Source organism: Lolium perenne, chromosome 6, assembly GCF_019359855.2.
Source record: "Lolium perenne isolate Kyuss_39 chromosome 6, Kyuss_2.0, whole genome shotgun sequence".
Taxonomy (NCBI): domain Eukaryota; kingdom Viridiplantae; phylum Streptophyta; class Magnoliopsida; order Poales; family Poaceae; genus Lolium; species Lolium perenne.
In genome coordinates, this window is record NC_067249.2 from 260,265,095 (window position 1) to 260,283,914 (window position 18,820).

Genomic DNA, 18,820 nt, shown 5'->3' on the forward strand with positions numbered 1-18,820 from the left:
ATATGATCTCAAATACTGGAGCAAATCCATTTCAAAATTGTCCATCTGTATTGAAAATTCCAACAAGGCCATTTTGGAGTTGGATAATATTGAAAATGCCAGACCACTTTTTCTTCAAGAGGTTAACTTCAGGAAATTTTTGAAAAAACATCTTGCCAGGCTCTTGGAATATCAAAATGCATATTGGAAAAAATGTTGCACAATTTGTTGGACGAAATTTGGGGATACTTTCCCTGTGTAATAAGAATTCCATAGCAAATGAACCCAAGGTGTATCTTCCTTATTATGAAATTTGTGCAAATACTTGAGGAGTAATCCTTGGTTCTGCAGCTTTAAATTAAGTATCCATAATCCTCCTTTGTTTTCTTTGGTACACATACCATATCCCAAGCAGCCAAAGAGTGACATTTCTCTCCATCTTCTGTTTTTTTACTCCATAGGAAATGTCTTCTTATTTTCTCCACATGTTCCAGGATTTTTGGATTTAGTTGAATAGAGCACATTGCAAAAGTAGCAATAGAAGTAATTAGAGAGTTGACAATTGTTGCTCTTCCACTATAAGACATCATTAGGAATGTTGTTGATACCCTTCTCTCAATCCTATCCACCAATGGCATCAAATCTTGAATAGATGGCTTAGTAGTACCCAGTGGTAATCCCAGATAAGTAAAAAGCATAGAAGCAATGTTGCATCTAAGAAGACCAGCCATGTCCTGGGCTGAATTGTTGCTTAAATTGATAGGGATCAGAGATGACTTGTGGAAATTTATTTTTAGGCCAGTAGACAAGGCTTATTTCTCCAAAATTTCTTTCATACCAGTAACTTATAGGGGACAAGCTGGCATTATAATCAGGTGTCATCAGCATATTGCACTATTGGATAATCCATCCCAAAGTCACGGGAGAAAGGTGCTTCAAGGATTTCATCTCTGAACGCTTTGCTGATTGCAGATTGTAGCACATCAGCAGCTAGAACAAAGATAAGTGGGGATAGGGGATCACCTTGTCTTACTCCACGCTTACAATGAAGTTGCATGCTAGGAACTCCATTAAGTAGAACAGCTGGCATACCAGTGCTAAAGATAATATAATCCACTTGTCATCAAAGCCCATTTGTGTCATAATCCTGAGCATAGCAGAGTGATCTATGGTGTCAAAAGCTTTGGCAAAGTCCAGTTTGAGTAGTATTATTTCTCTTCTTGTCACTGAACAAAAGAGGGGGTACACCCCTTCATTTCTAGTCTCATTACTAGATTGTAGTTTGATCTTGGTGTTCTATAAACCCTAGTTTTTTTTCTTTTCCTAGACAAAGGCTTTGTACATAACCAAAGATGTAATTTCCTGGTTCCCTACTGGCATTCCAGTTTATTTAATATAAAGCAGTAGGAGCCTTTCCTACTATTAAAAGTTCAAAAAAGGTTCATATTGAAAAAAATCAGTCCAACAAAATAACGGAACATAACAGGATCGGCTTGCTTATAAAAAGATTTTTTTCTAGGCGATCCACGGAGATCAATTTTCATTACCATCAAGATAACAAAAAACATGGGCACCAAGCCACCATCATCTGGGAGAAGGGGGAGGGATCGTGCCTACCGCTAGCATTCAGGAGTTAAAGTTCTACAGGGCAAGATAGAACAAAAGAAAGCAAAAAAACCAAAACCAGCCAACATGACCTAGTTCCGTTCAAACATAACGATCGAAATAGGACGATCAGTCAGGCGTTGCCCTTGTCAGTCTCCATCATGTCTTCTCCAGGTTCTGCATTTCGGCCTTCAATCTAATTAATATCAACTCTGTCTGACCTCCTCTCGTTGCTTGTCTGAGCCGCAGCTGTTGCCAGTCTGAGAAGACTATCAGCTTCAGAACGAATGTCCACAGCTTCAGATGAATTGTGAAGACCTGCTCAGTAATTCATAAAAACAACAGAAAAATTGATTAGTTTAGTAGGTTTTTATAATTAACTTCCTCTCAAAACAAACTTTCTTCCTTAGTTTCCATATTGCCCAGCAGATAGCTGCAAGGTCCGCAATCTATGTATTTAGCTGGAATATGACGAGGGAACCACCAGAAAAATTGAGTGAAACTGCCTGGCCTGTTCGGGGCTCCAATGGCCAATCCAACCGTGCTCTAGAAATATTTTGCTGGACACATTCAAAAAAAAGTGAAGGATGGATTCGTTTTCTGAACAAAATTTACAACGATCATTGCCATTCTTTATTGCTATTTATTTATGAGTTACAAACATATCACTTGATGAGTTCATTTACTTATTGCTATTTTTCTTTACCGAAATTTGTAAGACTTTGTGTGATCACATAGAAGCAATGCAATAAACTCCAAAGTTCATGTTAGTTTTATCACCTTTATGCCTGAGGACGAGCATATGTTAAGCTTTGGGATGTTGATGCATGTAAAATGCATACATGAACTTTGCACTTTATTGACACATAATCCCAAATATTTGCAACATATAGATGTTATTTACATGTTTTATAATGTTTTATGGGGAATTACCAATGATGCTCTTTATTTGGGCTATAACTCTTCAGAACAGGGAAACCTGTTTTCTGTATTTTCACTTTGAGGGACCTATACGGAGTCAAATTGATCTATGATTTCGGGGACGTCAATATTTCACCACGAGAAGCATCTGGAGCACTTGGACCTCATAGGAGGGGCCCTAAGGCCCAAAAGAGGTGTGGTGGCGCGCCATCCCCAAGCTTAACATATGCTCGTCCTTGAGCATACAAGTTGGATCAAAACCCATGCTGTTTTGCCTCTCATCGTCTGCTTCGCCTGATTATTTTGTCCACGGTCTTCGTTTGACTAAAAACCCTTTATATAGGACCCCCAGGGCTTCCTCGAGAGGATCGCCATAGAAACATAGAAATATGAAAACAAAGGCTGCATCAGCGAAGATTGGAGGGGGAAACTTCGCCGGAGCCGCCACCGGAGGGATCTCCACCTTCTCGAACGTCTTCCTCATCAGCACCATGATCAAGGGGGAGTGGTCCATCTCTGGACTATGGGTTTGTGGCAGTATCTTATTCTATCTTTCTCTTGTTCTTCATAGATCTTAGCACCATATGAGCTGCCCAATATGATTATGGTCATATATATAATTCCTATGTGATGAATCTTTATTCCATGATATTGTGATATGAGATTGGAATCTATATGTGTGAGATGTATTGATAGATGCATATTATGTACCCCGTTCTTAAGTATAGGTATTGATCCAACTTGTACGCAAGAACATGTGTGGGGTGATGTGTGTGTTAGATGGAGTAGCATGGTTTTAGTGATTGGATAGTGACAATAAATTCATGATCTAATATACCTTTGCCTTTTATTTTGCTACCTCACTAGGAATAAAGTGAACGCGTGTGCTATGTTCATCACATGATAAAATTGATGATCTTGTTTATTTAAGGTGGCATATTTGATATTAAAACATCATGTCAAACTAGTTATGACCATGCTCTGTTAATTTTTAATACAAAATTGCATGGAGTTTTCCCTTTCTTGTGGAGATGAAGACTCTCTTCCAAAAGAAGCTCAGATGTCCATCGTTCCAGATCCAGATGAATTGCATGATTACGCAGCTTATGCTACCTGATTACCTCCTAATCGCCATTCGTCGCTATCCTCGTCCACTAGAGAAATAGTTATTTTGGAGGTACAAGCAACGGCATGTCGGTAGCAGCACCATCCATTAACTTGTTCTGTCTGACCGTAATTAGTGTTACATGGTGCTTATGAGCATATATGCATTCATCATTGGTAACCAATAGTGACCAAAGGCTTCTCGAGCTGGGTATCATTCATCTTCAAATTGAGTCCAAGTCTGAAACACTTGGCCTCTACCAGCCAACAAGGCGCTTCCACAGTAGTATTTGATTCATGGGCTGCAGGGTACACACTAAATTACATCAGCAGGACCCCCGAGTGAGCTTTGTGGTATCAGGTAGCAGCTTGTTTGTCGCTTGATGAAATGCAGCTCAGGCGTGAGCTCGACGGCCGTGAAGGAGACAACGCTGCGCTTCTCACAGTTGTGGCTGGTAACGGAAACGCAAGACCTGCCGCCTCCAAAGTAGCTTCTCTTAATTTCTGGGTTTGGCTTATGGTACAGATTACAGCCTAGGTGCACATATGACATATATATATACTAGTACAATTGCCCGTGCGTTGCTACGGTCTTACATGACAGAAATTTCATTCGGTCCCCAGGTGGATATTCTTCCTCCACCAAAAAAACTTCTAGTTGTCAAAATTTTTAACAAAAAAAAAATACTTTTTTACTTACATGCATGGGTGTGAATGTTTCCATCACCGTTCATTCTGCTTTGGGATTCGGATAAAAAAAGGAGAGAGAAATGAATATTCTAACATAGTGAGCGCGAATCTCGAAAAATAAAAATACGATGACAGAAAAACCACACATATGCGTGTGTAAGTACAAAATCCATTTAAAAAAATGAACATGTACATCTCAATGATCTTTGTCCTTTCATACAATTGCGCGAAAAACCGAAACCTCCTCTGGTCAATGTAGAAAAGATAAAACATGTCTCATAAAAAGCATTATTTTTAGCACATAATTTTGTATTTTTTCACATTGCCTAAATGACAAGCCGATTTTTCATAAAAAGACTTTGTCTGCACTTAACATGTAAAGATATACACGTGAGTTTTTTGTTTAGAAATTTTTAAAATACATCAAAGATGCATTTAAAAGTTAATTAAGTACAGAACCATGACATGCCATACAGCCATATTTGAGTGGATAATTAAGCTAGATTGAGACACGCATGCGGAGCAGGGCGTGCGGCTCGACGGCCGGTATCCCTTCGTTGCTGGGCCGCCGGCTCCGGCTCGTGTCCCGTCGTCCAGCTCCCCCTCTCGGCAGCCACTATGGTGCTTCACCGGCAGTGCTCCCCTCGCGCCCACCTCCCTTTCCTCGTACGCAGCAGCAGGAACAACTCATTCCCTCCTTCTATTTTTTATTCATGCGCCCATAGTATCACACAGCCCAACACCGTTCCCGTTTATGCACAATCCATCTCCCTGCCCACCATCAGCATTTGGGGAATTTTATTCCTTGCTCGTCATTGGATTTCAGATGAACCAATGCCTTCTTTTACTTTAATTTCTGATATATCTTGCTGATATTGTTGGAACCTTGTGAACGTATATAAACTGGTAAGAGTCTGCGTAAGAAAACGAGGTGGGACTATTTAACGGTTAAAATTTAACCCCAAAAGTTCATGCATCGTGTCCCGTTTCAAGAAAACTTTTTTCTAGGTGCTTTTTCCCCATGAGTGATATGCTTGGTTTGGCCTAGCCCAGATTGGATGGGCTTATGGGCTTACGGAGTACACGTTTTGGCTGGACGAACTGGGCCAACCAGGCACACGCGCGAGCTAGCTCGTTCCTGGGACGAAGCTGAGACGAACATGTTTTTAACTTGTGCGGTGGTAATTCTTGTAATTTCGTCAAGAAAATAAGGGCACATAAAAAACGGACGAAAAAAAGGGGAGAAACCTTCCTTCCTTTATTAGTAGGTAAAGATAAAGATACTCATAGGCAGGACCAAAGGACGGACTAGGAAATCTACACTAATCCTAGTATCCTACCCGAATTACAACTCTAGTCCTATACGGAGACTATGTCCGCGACGCACACGACGCCGCGCCGGAGTCGTACTCTTGCTTAATGCTAACAGCACCACGGCTGGGTGTTCATGTAGGGCTCCGGCGGCATCGGAAGGAAGGCCAGCTTCGGCTTTGTGGACGTGAACTTTGCAAATTTTTATGTCAACTGACTCAACTCTAAAAACATGAGATGACCGGAGTAATAAAAGAGAGAGGACCAGACTCCCAGATCAAAATCCCCACGTACAGAAACAGAAATTTGTGCCCTCTCCTTACCAAGGAGTACGTCGATCAATGGCCGCCGGGCGGGCGCCGCGCCACCCCACTCGATTGTTTGTGGTGGCCAAAGATCCCAGCGTACTAGGTAACCTCGTCTTCAACCTCAACCTCAAGCATCTCTTCTCCCAGAAATCCCAACCCCAAACCGGCGACGAGTGCCAGCCGCCGCCGCCGCTGCTCAGCTTGCCCGACCCCCTCGCCTCTTTCATAGCCCACGACGACTGTATGGGCGTATGGCGTTCGCCGCCTCTCCCTCTGGCGACATCATTGCCGCCATCGGCGCCAACGGCCGCACCCAGCTCTACGACGGCGCCGCGGTCTCCCCCGGCCCGGACATGCGCTCCTCCATGAAGTACCCGTTCCTCGTCCCCGTCGGAGACCACATGTTCATCGCCATCTCCTCATACCCGCGATTCGACGTCCACCAGGGGCCCCGGTTTGAGGCTCTCCACAAGCACCGGCGCCCCGGCAGCGGCTGGGCATGGACCGCCGTCCCGGAACCGCCGGGCCTCGCCAGAGCGGACGTCACAGCCTACTTCGTCTCCGGCGCCCGCGTCTACGTCTCCCTGCGGAGGCAAGGCACCCACTCCTACGACGCGGCGCGCCGCCGGTGGCGCGCGGAGGGCGCCTGGGAGCTGCCCGTCCTGGGCCGGGCCGTGTTGGTCCCCGACTTCCTGGGCACCGGCCGGCGGCTGCTCTTCGGATTTCGTTATGTGGATGTTCTGCCGTTCAACGAGGGGTACCCCTTCGATCTGCGTCGTCGACATGGATGCCAGCCCGCCCGTGGTTGTCGCGTCCTGGCCAGACGCGGCATGTTTCTCAGAGGTGTGGCGCGCCGGATATAACATATGCTCGTCGGTCAGCCAGCTCAATTACTTCGGAGGCGGCAGGTTTTGCATTTCAGTGACCAGCCACAGCACCCAGCCGGAGAGAGCACGACAGGGCGTCGTCTCTCTCATGGCCGTTGAGCTCACCCAGGATCTGCAGCTGCTCAAGCGCCAATACAGCTGTTACTTGATGCCAGAAAGCTCACGCTGCACTTATGCTGATGTAATCTAGTGCATGTAACCAACAGATAGCTATGTAACCAGCCACTATCTACTTAGAGCATCTCCACCCGGTGGCGCCGATAGCTATTTGATGACCGGCGTTGTTTTTAGGCTCATACCGGCACCCCAAAAAGTGCCGGCACGGTTTCGAGCCTAATAGAAACGCCGGCAACCCCGTATCAGCTCCTTTGCAAAAGGCGCGAATCGGGCGCACCGGCGCCAAGCACCACGGGGGTTTTCGTTGGTGGGGCCGCCTTGGCAGTTACTCAACGGCTGGTGGCATCATAAATGCGATGCTTCGTATGCTATGCGGGCGGTCGCCAATGAAGCTACCGATTCTGCACGCGCAGCCGCCGCCGTAAATGCGACGGCTCGGATGATGTGCGGTGAGTTGGCACTGCCTATTTAGTGCGTCCCCCGCCACGCTATCCTCTCCTCCTCCACCACCGTTTTCCTCTGCTCCGCCGCGCCATCCTCTCCTCTCCACCCCCGCCGCATTCCTCTGTACAACAATGCCACGATAGCCAGCGATGACGTACTCGATGCTTGGCCAGGACGGCCGCACGCCGCCATTGGCGCCGCAACCACCACCGCAGCCACAACCCGACGCCGAGTTCGACTTCAAGTCTGACGACTCCGGCGACTCCCAATTCAACGAGTGGGACGAGGCGTACATAGCAGACGCAGAAGCTGGGGCGGCGGAGGAGGCGGCGTAGTGGGCCGAGTAGCAACAGGTCCTGGTGATCCGAAGTAGGAGGCGATCATGGCCACCTTCAACGCACAGCGCTTCCGGAGGCTGGAGGAGGAAGAGCTTGAGTTTGTCAATGACGCCAATTTCAAGCACGCCACCGAGATCTCGCGCCAACGATCGTCCACGGAGGATGCGGGACATCTCCTCATGGCAGCTAAGCGATAGAAACTGGTTGAGCTCAACGCTCAGCGCCAGTCCGAGGCGGCCGTCCGGGAGCAAGCGAGGCTCGCCCAGAACGAGGCGTCTCACCAGTGGCTTGCGTCTCTGAGGGGGCAACGCCCTTGGCAAGCTCCAGCGTCGACTGTGGCCATGCTCCACCGCCAGATGTGCTCAGCAAGGACGGAGAGGCGGGCACGGAAGCATACGGCAAAGGGAAAAAACAACGACGAGGCATGCTAATCATGCGCCCCAACAGACGGCCAATAGATTAGGGTTCGGTCTAGTGTGATGTTCGAGTTTTATTATAAATTTGAATGAAATTTCGCCGTTTACTTGTTCAAAGTTATTTGGGGATTCTTTGGCGATGGGTGAGTTATTTCATGATGACTTGTACGTGCGTGAGTTATTTCAAATTTTTCTGACACATTTAAATAGAGTTGTTTGAATGTTTGGTATATGATGCTGCATAGCACTTGAGTGCTCCACCGTATTTCTCGCTCGGGTACATGTTATATAGCCATAGAAAAGCCCAGCTGTGGGCTAAACAATGGTAGTACTTGTCATATATGCGAGTTGGGGAAATGCTGAAAATGTATTTGTATATTATTATCATAAGTAGATGTTTTACATGAACACAATACAAGATTATATGTTTAAATGAAGAGAACCAACAAATTTAAGATGTGTCAGCGACGAAGTCTTGTATTACAGTTCGTACGGCAATAGGAATTCTCACCGAGTGCGCGTTTTGGTCAGACCATGTCAAACTCCCAAACGTATAGCCACCTTGTACTCTTTGCTTTGTTGTAAATGTCAGTCTAAATGTGATGCTTCTGTTACCACCTGCAATGAAATTGATCGTGGATGGCTCCACTGACACGACTACCCCTGATGGAGCTTCTAAATCTGCTCGGTAAGTCGCTTCTGCTGGCCCGACGTTCGTGATTGTGCGCCAAACTGTGACCTGGTTCTTGAGGTTTGGCACATCGATTGATGGTAGATTAAGATTGAGTTGGTAGGACTCACAACCATCTAACAATCCAATAATGGTGCAATTAAAGAATTTATTATACTCCTTCACATCCACGTCGTAGACCAAGCCGGGGTCGACGGCCCTATCTGGGTTTATGTGGCCACCGCCAAAGTCAAAGGGGTCAGCCAATTTCCTCGGAACTGCATCTGCTTGGATCGGCATACCAAAACGGTCTGTCACGGAAGCTGCAAGGGATCCAAAGAAACAAGCTTAGTTAGTAAGAACTTACGGTGATTTATGATACGAAACCCTCTCAGCGCACCTGTGGTGACGATGGCAGACTTGATCATGGCAGGTGACCAGCCAGGGTGAACCGACTTAAGCAGCGCGGTGACTGCTGAGACATGCGGGCACGCCATAGACGTTCCAGACATGAACACGTAAGAGTCACGTTTGGCTGCTAACATGCTGACTCCAGGTGCAGCTACGTCGGGCTGTCCAAATATAAAGATACACGTTTAGAGGCTAGATAACAATGATGTGCGTAGAACATTTGTGGATATTATGTTTTGAAAAAATTGTATGTCGTCCTGAATGAAGAGGTTGATCTCTATACCTTGAGTATACCGGGGAAGGTGGGGCTTGGTCCTCTCGACGAGAACGAGGCAACTCTAGGCGACAACACACCATCTCCAATAATGGTTACGGTAGGCGAGACCTTTACCACCGGATTCCTAGTATGACACGGGAAGACATACATGATCGAATACTTTTAGAAGGAAAATAAACATGTTCGTCGATCTTAGTCCAGGCAACGCGATAGTTGAGCCCTTACTCTGCCATGTTCAAGTATGATAAGATTCTTTGTGCGATCTCAAAATCCACCAGTACACAGGGCATAATGCCTTCGCATGCTTCCAGGGAATCAAGGTTGTTAGCAGTGTACTGTGCAAATATGAGGCCCTTGGCGCCAGCCGTGACGGTAAGGTTGATGGCATACGGAAGTGCTATAGGGGGCGGCCAGAATGACGCATCCGCTGGTGCATAGCACAGGATGATTTTTCCAGTGACGTTGCTGGACGCCAATGTTTCTGCGTCGCAGCTGCATAAAAGTTGTAAATTGGATATGAGTGGCTCAGAATGAGTGAATGACTGGTAACTTTTTACTAAATCAGCTACACATATTATGGACCAGAAGGAGAATGTGACAAATGACTGTATTTATTAATTACCTTCCCGCATCGACAAGGCCCTTAAAGTGGCTGCTGATCACAGATGCATTGTAGTGACGAGATTGCCCCTGTATTTTAAAATCAAGCACATATCAAAAGAGTAACTAAGGGAATTAAGGGATGATTTAGGGACAAGCTAAACATTCTTATTTATCAACAACTATGGCGGGACAGAATCCTCCTCAACCTCGCGGTGCTGCGCCGACGTCCGCTCCTATGCGCCAGCCTATCCAGCCTCGATCTACCCCGGGTCGCACCATGGCTGGTGATACTAGCGGGCATACTGGGGCGGGCATTGCCCTGAATAATGCACCTGCTCCTGCAAGTTCTTCCGAGGGGGTTGTGGGCTCAATGGTGGGCGGAGCAAATATGCACCAAGGTCAGTCATCTCGTTTTGCTGCTGGGGGTGGTTCTGGTCAAGCTGATCGTTTTAGTGACAGAAGGTATGAAGGTTTTGATGATCAAAATTTCGGTGGGTTCCAGGAGGGATACTATGATAGCAATAATAATTTTGGAAATAATTTTGGCTCTCATAGTCGAGGTAACTATAGACCGAGGCCTTATAACAATCACAGGCAATGGAATAGAAACTACAACAACAATTACCGAGGGGCTGGTAGATACAACAATAACAACAATCGGTTTCAGCGTAGATTCAACACCTCTGATGGAGCACAACTGGATACCTTGTCTCAGGGGTCAGGTGCTAATTTTCAAGGTGCAAATGTTCAGGGACCTGCTGCACAGTTGGTGGCCTCTACCACTTCTGGTGGCATTGAAGCTGTGCCTGGAAAGCAGCAAACGGAGGAGATTTCTGGGTTGTCTTTGTCAGCTCGTGCTCAAAAAAAGGTTGACAAGCTGCATTGTTTAAAGTGTGGTGAGTTTGGGCATTTTGCGGATACTTGTACAGCGGTCCTCTGTCTGTACTGTGAGTTGACCACACATGAGTCTAATGCCTGTCCCTTGCTGTCAATGCCTAAACCCGTTGCGGTTACATATGGGCTGGCTCGTAATGAACTAATGTTTCATGAGGTTCCAGCTTCGGCTGAGGTGACTTTTAAACATGATAGTGGCAAAATAGGCAGAATTTCAGTCACTGGAGGAACCTTATCTGCTTCCGAGATCATTGCTGAACTTCAGTGGATTATTCCTGGCAACCACCAGTGGGATCTTAGGCCTACTGAAGATGGTGCGTTCAAAGCTCTTTTTCCTTCCAAGGCAGATCTTGCAAGAATGATAAAAATAATTAATGTGCCGGTTCCGGATACAAATATGTTTCTTCATTTTGAAGAGTGGTCTGCAGCGGATCTCGATAAGTTTTGTCTGTCATTGGTGTGGGTTAGAGTGCATGGTTGTTGTTATAAGGAGAGGTGTGACTACCTCTCTCTTTTTGGGGTTGGCTCCCTGATTGGCAAAACCAAGGAGGTTGATATGGCATTCACTAGGTCACATACTACAGTTCGTATGCTTGTGGAGGTTACTCGAGTTGAGCATATACCTACCACCACTATTGATCATACCTATGGTGGCCAGGGGTATGGTTTGCTTTTTAAACTTGAATCTCAACCGGACAAACAAACTGATGATGTTGACATGAAGGAGGTAAATCCTGATGATGATGCTTCCAAAGATTTGGGGAAGGATAAGGAGATGCACAATGGTACCAATCCTCCCTCCAGCAATGTAGCGGACCCCGCTAAGGATTCCAAAATAAATAAGACTCCGAATAATACGAACCAATCTAAACAGGTTGGTGGTTCCATGCCAGTTTGTAGGGTTGGCCAAATTGATTGCCCAAGTGTTGAACAGTCATGGTCAGAGAGCAAGATACTCACTTTGGTACCTCGTAAGCTTTGGGCGGATTATGTTTCTGATGATGAAGATAGCTTACCATCACCGATGCCTCGTCTCTCTTATGGCGAGGATGATCTCTCTCGGTCTCTTCATGATGTTTTAGTTGGCTGCTCATCCAGTGTTGAAGGAGGAGGGGTTTCAGGTGGTTCTACTCAATCTCCTACTGTCACGGCAGAAAAACCAGAGTTTTTCTCTGCCGCGGCAGACCCGCCTCTGACTAGTTTGGCAGAAAAACCAGGCATTCTTCCTGCCGTGGCAACCAATACTCCAGAGGTACAAGAGGAGACTGTTTTGCCAAATCATCAGAACGTGTTAACAGCCGGGACAGCTACTACTTTAGATTCGCTTCATGATTTGTCTTTGGTGGTGGATGCTGTGTATAAAGAAGGGTGCCATGGTCAAGACAATGGATCAGTATCTCTGAAAGGTATATGCCACAATACTGTTAAGGAGCTAGAGAATACTCCTATTTCACCTTTTATTTGTTCTTCACCAAATGTATCTAATTCTCAAAAAGGACCTTGTCCTGTGTTTTCAGTCAGTTTAGACTCTCATGAGCATTCACCTCGTTTCTGTACTACAGAACATATTACCAGGGTTGGTACTGGAGTTTTCCTGGGAGGACGTCTATCGGTGGATAAAGTGGTGGAATTTGGAGGCATTTCTCCTCCTTTGGTTGGGGCTAGATCAAGTCAGCGGATTAAGCATCAAACGAATGCCGATGCTACGCAGATGGAAAGGGCACAGAACTTGGCAATGGCAAAAGATAGCCCGTATCCTTCAGGTAATATCAAGCTTTCAAAATATTCCTTAGTTTCAATCCCTGATGATGTTTTTGCACATAGAGCAAATAAGATGGGAGTATCGCTGGGGGGTTCTCCATCCCAAATTCATGAATCAATTAGGAAAATCAAAGAGGCAGACAATAAAAGAACTCTCATCATGATTCAAAAAAATTTGGAAGAAACTAGTAAAGTAGATGAACCATTGTATAATGAGACCATGCAACATGCGGATTCTATATCCACAGACCTTGATATTGAAAATCAACTTGACACGGAAAGGGAATATCGGGTACAAGAGGAGAAAAAATTAAAAGTTTATAAAAGAAGAGAAAAAGTGATTCCCAAAGTGGTTCGCCGAAGTGTGCGACTGTGTAAAAAACATAAGAACTCAACTTAAATTCGCTTTCAAATGAAGGGTTCCTTTTGGAATAGTGGTGGTTTCAAGGATCCGTCAAAACATCGTTTTGTGCGTGAGACTATTTTTGAGCATAAGCTTGATTTTTTTGCCATCTTAGAAACAGGCAGAGATAATTTTTCAACACCTTTTTTAAATAATATCTCTGGAGGGCAAGACTTTCAGTGGTATTGTCTTCCTCCTATTGGGCGATCTGGGGGCATGTTGGTTGGGATTAATGCGGCCTCTTTATCGGTGCAAAAGGTTGTAGCAGGGGATAGATGTGTTAAATTTTTTGTCACATCTAAAGTGGATCATTTTCGTTGGGTTCTAGTAGCAGTTTATGGGGCGGCTCAAGATGAGCACAAACCGGAGTTTCTTGCCGAACTTGTCCGTATTTGTGAGAATGAAACTCTACCGATTCTGGTTGGGGGGGATTTTAATATAATTAGGCGAAGAGAAGAAGAAAAACAATGATAATTTTAACGCTCGGTGGCCATTTTTGTTCAATGCTATTATCGAAAGCCTGGACCTGAGGGAGATAGCTCTCTCTGGCAGACAATTCACTTGGGCAAGCCGTCGCGAAACTCCGACATATGAGAAGCTAGATAGAATTCTAGCTAGTGTGTCATGGGAGGAAAAGTATCCCCTGGTGACTGTGAGAGCACTTACTAGATCAGGTTCAGACCACACACCACTGTTATTGGACTCGGGTGATCAAGCTTTTAAAGGAAACAAATCACAGTTCTCTTTTGAATTGGCGTGGTTAAAAATTGAGGGGTTCGCTGAAATTGTAGCTTGTCCCTAAATCATCCCTTATGGCGGGACAGAATCCTCCTATTCTTTTTAACCTTGTCGCCGACATGCTAGCTATTATGATTGAGAGAGCAAAACAAGATGGTGAAGTAAGTGGGCTTATTCCCCATCTAGTGGATGGGGGTCTTTCGATTTTACAATACGCAGATGATACTATTATTTTTATGGAGCATGATTTAGACAAAGCCCTTAATATGAAATTGGTTTTATGCCTGTTTGAACAATTGTCTGGCCTCAAAATAAATTTTCACAAAAGTGAACTTTTTTGTTTTGGAAATGCTAAAGATTTTGAGACAGATTATAAGAACCTTTTTGGATGCGGTATCGGATCCTTACCTTTCAGATATTTGGGGATTCCAATTCATTTTCGAAAATTGAAGAACGGAGAGTGGAAACCTGTTGAAGATCGCTTTGAGAAAAAGTTTAGTTGTTGGGCGGGCAAGATGCTTTCCTATGGTGATAGATTAACACTTATTAACTCTGTCCTCACAAGCTTACCAATGTTCATGCTATCTTTTCTTGAAATTCCGATTGGGGTGAGAAAGAGACTAGATTTCTTTAGATCCCGTTTTTTCTGGCAAAGTGATGGTCATAAGAAAAAATATAGATTGACCAAATGGAATATCATTTGTAGACCGAAAGATCAGGGGGGACTAGGTGTGGAGGTACTTGAATTAAAAAACAAAAGCTTGCTTAGCAAATGGTTATTTAAACTCATAAATGAGCAAGGGGTTTGGCAAGAGTTGTTGCAAAATAAATATCTAAAGAACAAAACTTTATCTCATGTATCAGCTAAACCAACAGACTCACAATTTTGGAAAGGTCTAATGTCGGTAAAAGATGATTTTTTTAGAAGAGGGGTCATGAAGGTAGAGAATGGTCAGAATACTAGGTTTTGGGAGGATACTTGGCTGGGAAATAGACCTTTATGTGATCAATACCCGTCGCTGTATTGTATTGTCAATCATACCAATGTTTCAGTTGCCCATGTTATGAATGAGTTACCCCTAAATATAGGTTTTAGGAGGGCGCTCTCGGACAATAGATGGGATCGTTGGGCACACCTTGTTGGTCGCTTAATGGAAGTTCAACTTTCAGAGAATGATGACACATTCCATTGGAATCTCACTCAGTCGGGTTTATTTACGGTCAAATCTATGTATCTTGATTTGCTTGATGGTAATGGAGGCGATGCCAAAAAACATATTTGGAAGATCAAGGTTCCACTTAAAATCAGAATTTTTATGTGGTTCCTTCATAAGAGGGTCATTCTTACAAAAGATAATCTAAAAAAACGTAATTGGCAGGGATGCTCCAAATGTTGCTTCTGTGATCAAGATGAGACAATTCAACATTTGTTCTTTGCTTGCCCTTTTGCTAAAATACTCTGGCGTATTATCTATATGACTTTCAATATTCCTGCCCCGTCCAATGTGACTAATCTTTTTGGCAATTGGTTAAATGGGGTACAGAAGAAGGATAAAGGACACATTAGAGTGGGTGTGTGCGCTTTATTTTGGGCCATCTGGAACGTTCGTAATGATTTTATCTTTAACAAAAAGAGTTTTCCATCCTTCTTGCAGGTTATTCCTTTGGTTACTCACTGGATCCATATGTGGTCCTATATCCAGCAGGAGGATGTGCGTCGAGACATGGATATTGGGTGCAACCGGTTGGCGACGGTAGCACGGGATTTCTACAGCCAGTGCGGCTGGCGTACTGATTTGCGACTCACATGAAGATCTTGTGGCGGCTTGTCTTTTTTGTCTTTTTTAGATGGCTGGTTTTCGTACAAACTTTGAGTGACCCGTGATATGTAATAAGTGTGCTACTCTTATTTCCAATAATAATAATAATAAAGCGCCGTATGCATCGATTGATGCAGAGGCAGGGGTTTCACCCCGTATCGAAAAAAAAAAAAAATATGATTGATGTGTCAAAGTGGATCACCTTTTAAAAATCAAGCACACAAACAGAATAAACATTTGAAGATTGAGTTATTACTTACCACCAGTTTTTCTTTGTTCCCGAGAGATATTATGGTCGGGAAAGCCCGGTCAATCGTGCTAGCAGCCACCGTGGTGATCCATGGTACGGCGTTCGACATCGTCTGCGGCACAGGCCCATCGTTTCCGCCAGAGAACACAACTGATATCCCTCTCTGCACAGCATGCAGCGTCCCAGGTGCCTCATGACCGGCCCATCCCAGCGAGATTGACAGAACGTCCACACCATCATGTATGGCATCGTCGATAGCCGCTAGGATCGCCGCCTCGGGGCAATCGTCCACCCAACACACCTTGTAGATACCAAGCCGTGCACGCGGCGCCCCACCACGTGCCACACCGTTCCCTAGGCCCCCATAGCTCACACCTCGCACCTCCACGCCTGCAATCGTCGAGGCAACGTGTGTGCCATGGCCGTCAATGTCCCTAGGCGACTTATAGTCACTCTTGAATGACTCAGCGCTGATGCCACGGCCATACCACCGTGCGCCGATGATCTTTCTGTTGCAACTCGTGGTGTTGAACATCTCACCGGTTTGGCATTTTCCTTTCCACCGGGCTGGCACAGGACCAAACCCGTCATCGTTAAAACTTCGTGATTCAGGCCATATGCCTGTTGTAACAAAATTGAATGCGGGTTCAATTGCTGCCCAATCATTAACTTTCCCCATGCATGTTTTGGATTTAATTAAGCTTGAGATGGGATTGCAAACCGGAATCGATTACACCGATGATTACATCTTCTCCGTACTTCGCTTTCTGGAGGAGGCCTGGTTGTTGTGGTGGTTGGTTGTAGTCAAGGCCAAGGAAGTCCCAGCTCCTAGTTGTGTGCCGTTTGTGGAAAGTGTTACGCTTCACAGTGATAACTTCAGGGAACTCTACATTCAGAGGGTTGATTAGCTTATGTCCATCATGCTAGCAAGATAAAGTAAAATGGCACCCCAGGATAGACTACTTACTTGCGATTGCCCTAGCTTGAGGTTCAGTTAGCATTGCGGCAAAACCAGAAAATCCATGCTTGTAACTGTAAACTAGCGACTTCAAGGCTTCCTCCTTGCTGTGGCAGATATAAAACATAAAAGTTAGGACCACTTCCGCTTCGCTTTCGTGCTAATAATATTTAACATGAATTATCACAGGCTCGTGCATACCTCCCATGAACAACAGATAGTAAGTCATGGTGCGAAGCGGTCACCACAGATGGATCATCATGTTTCTTATCCCCCATATACACAATGTAGAGCTGAGATTTTGATGTAGAAAGCCGGCAAGAAAAAGTATTACAACAACCCGATTCAATGCGGAACCGATATACAAAGTTGAAGTGTTATGATTAAAGAAAAGGAAGCATCTTACTTTGCTCGACGCATTAGCTGAAAGAGCCAACATTGTCACCAGGAGCAGAGCACAACATAATCCTGTTCCCAAACCCATGTCTGAGAAAAGTGTTTGTTCTCGTGTTCTGAGGTCGGTGTGTATAGTATCTATAAATAGCAGCCATGATAACCATGGGGTGCAAAAGCAGTTCAAAGAAGAAAGAGCAGATCTATGTCGTTAGAGGAAGCACCGTGCCTTTTCTTTGGATGAAGAAGCAACTCGATTTGATCTTGTCTGCCACGATTAAACAGCTAGCTAGTACCAGACTGGATACAAATATTATGTTTTCTGAATTCTGATGTAATGACCTGATCGATGTCCAGACAATGTGTGGATGTCATGATCTCCTTCGTAGCCTTACACTATCTAAATACGTACGCGCGCGTCGGTATGCAATACTTAACGAAGTTGACAAACGCCACCACCTGAATTTAAAAAGAGTTTGGAGTCATTGAAACATTCCTCACGGCCAGTGATTGGTTTGGCTTTGGCCCATGCGATTCTTCGAATGCTAATTCTTGCTTGACAACGTACGTGCGGCTTTACTAATTCGGTGCATCATGGAATTAAAAGTGCTTCAGGATAATATCAGGAGCACCAAGTGGAGTGCGCCCGACAGTGGTCTTCTTGAGGGGCAATCAGCAACAATAATCATTCAACCTGTTACCTGTATATATATTGTAGTGGATGACGGAATTTTTTTCAAGCTGGCAGTGTCGAGTTTAGTACAAAGCAACCTACATTAGCAAAGTGTTGACCAAAGCAAGAATTATGGCCACGGCACCAAATAGGATTTCTCAGGCAGCATTTGGCATAACTCTGACGACCGATAGTAATATTGTACTGATATGCGAAGAAGGATGTGTCTCACTGCGCGCGTGAGGGTCAGGCTGGGCGACGCGGGTGGCGACCGGAGTCGGGGCAGGGATAGGGTTCCCTCTCCCCGCTGCCGCCATCCTCGCCGGCGCCATGGGGCGCCGCCTGCTGCTCGCTCGGCGACGGAGTTGGTCGTAGCCAACAGTTTCGAGGCCTTGGGATGGTCGGAGACGGAGTTTGCCATGGGGGCAGATCTGCCGCAGGTGGGGGAGCCAGGGACGCTCCTCCAGGTGAACGTCGGAGACCGGCGGGAGCTTCTTCCGGCGCTCCCCTCCGTTGGGGACGGAGAGACTCCGGGGCGGAGGGAGGTTTGCTTCGCGGCGGTGCCCGCGCCCTCTTCTTCTCCGGTGCTGCCGGATCTGGGATCTAGGGTGGAGTTCCCCTACCTCTCCTCGACCCGCGGGGGGCGCGCCGTCCAGGATCGTCTGCCACCGGCGGGGTCGTCGTCGTTGATGTCTGCAGGTTCTTTCCTCGTGGGTGAGGTTGCGGTGGCGCTGGGTGGCTCGCCGCCGGCGGCGCAGGAGGCTACCCACCAGGGAGAGCTGCTAGGGTTCGCGCTTGGGGGAGCGGCAGGCGCGGCGTCTGGTGCTGGGCCAGCCCGTTCGTTTTCGC

At 45.7% G+C, this 18,820-nt stretch overlaps 1 protein-coding gene across 1 annotated transcript; it reads right to left on the minus strand.

Moving 5' to 3' along the window:
* Positions 1-8,571: 8,571 nt before the first annotated feature.
* LOC127309817 (subtilisin-like protease SBT3.8) lies at positions 8,572-17,389 on the minus strand. Its single transcript, XM_051340539.1, has 10 exons — positions 17,312-17,389; positions 17,107-17,198; positions 16,915-17,012; positions 16,669-16,833; positions 15,958-16,568; positions 10,101-10,168; positions 9,704-9,970; positions 9,485-9,602; positions 9,191-9,362; positions 8,572-9,113 (listed from the first exon to the last, which is right to left on the minus strand). Exons 1-10 carry the CDS (start codon positions 17,387-17,389, stop codon positions 8,572-8,574), a joined length of 2,211 nt encoding a protein of 736 aa, XP_051196499.1.
* Positions 17,390-18,820: the final 1,431 nt, after the last annotated feature.

Coding starts and splice junctions, on each gene's coding strand:
- LOC127309817 (XM_051340539.1), bottom strand. CDS start 17,389: ATGGGTTTGGGAACAGGATTATGTTGTGCTCTGCTCCTGGTGACAATG. Junction 9,971..10,100: donor GGCCTTGTCGATGCGGGAAG/GTAATTAATAAA, acceptor ACTTTTATGCAG/CTGCGACGCAGAAACATTGG. Junction 9,363..9,484: donor CCTTCCCCGGTATACTCAAG/GTATAGAGATCA, acceptor ATATTTGGACAG/CCCGACGTAGCTGCACCTGG.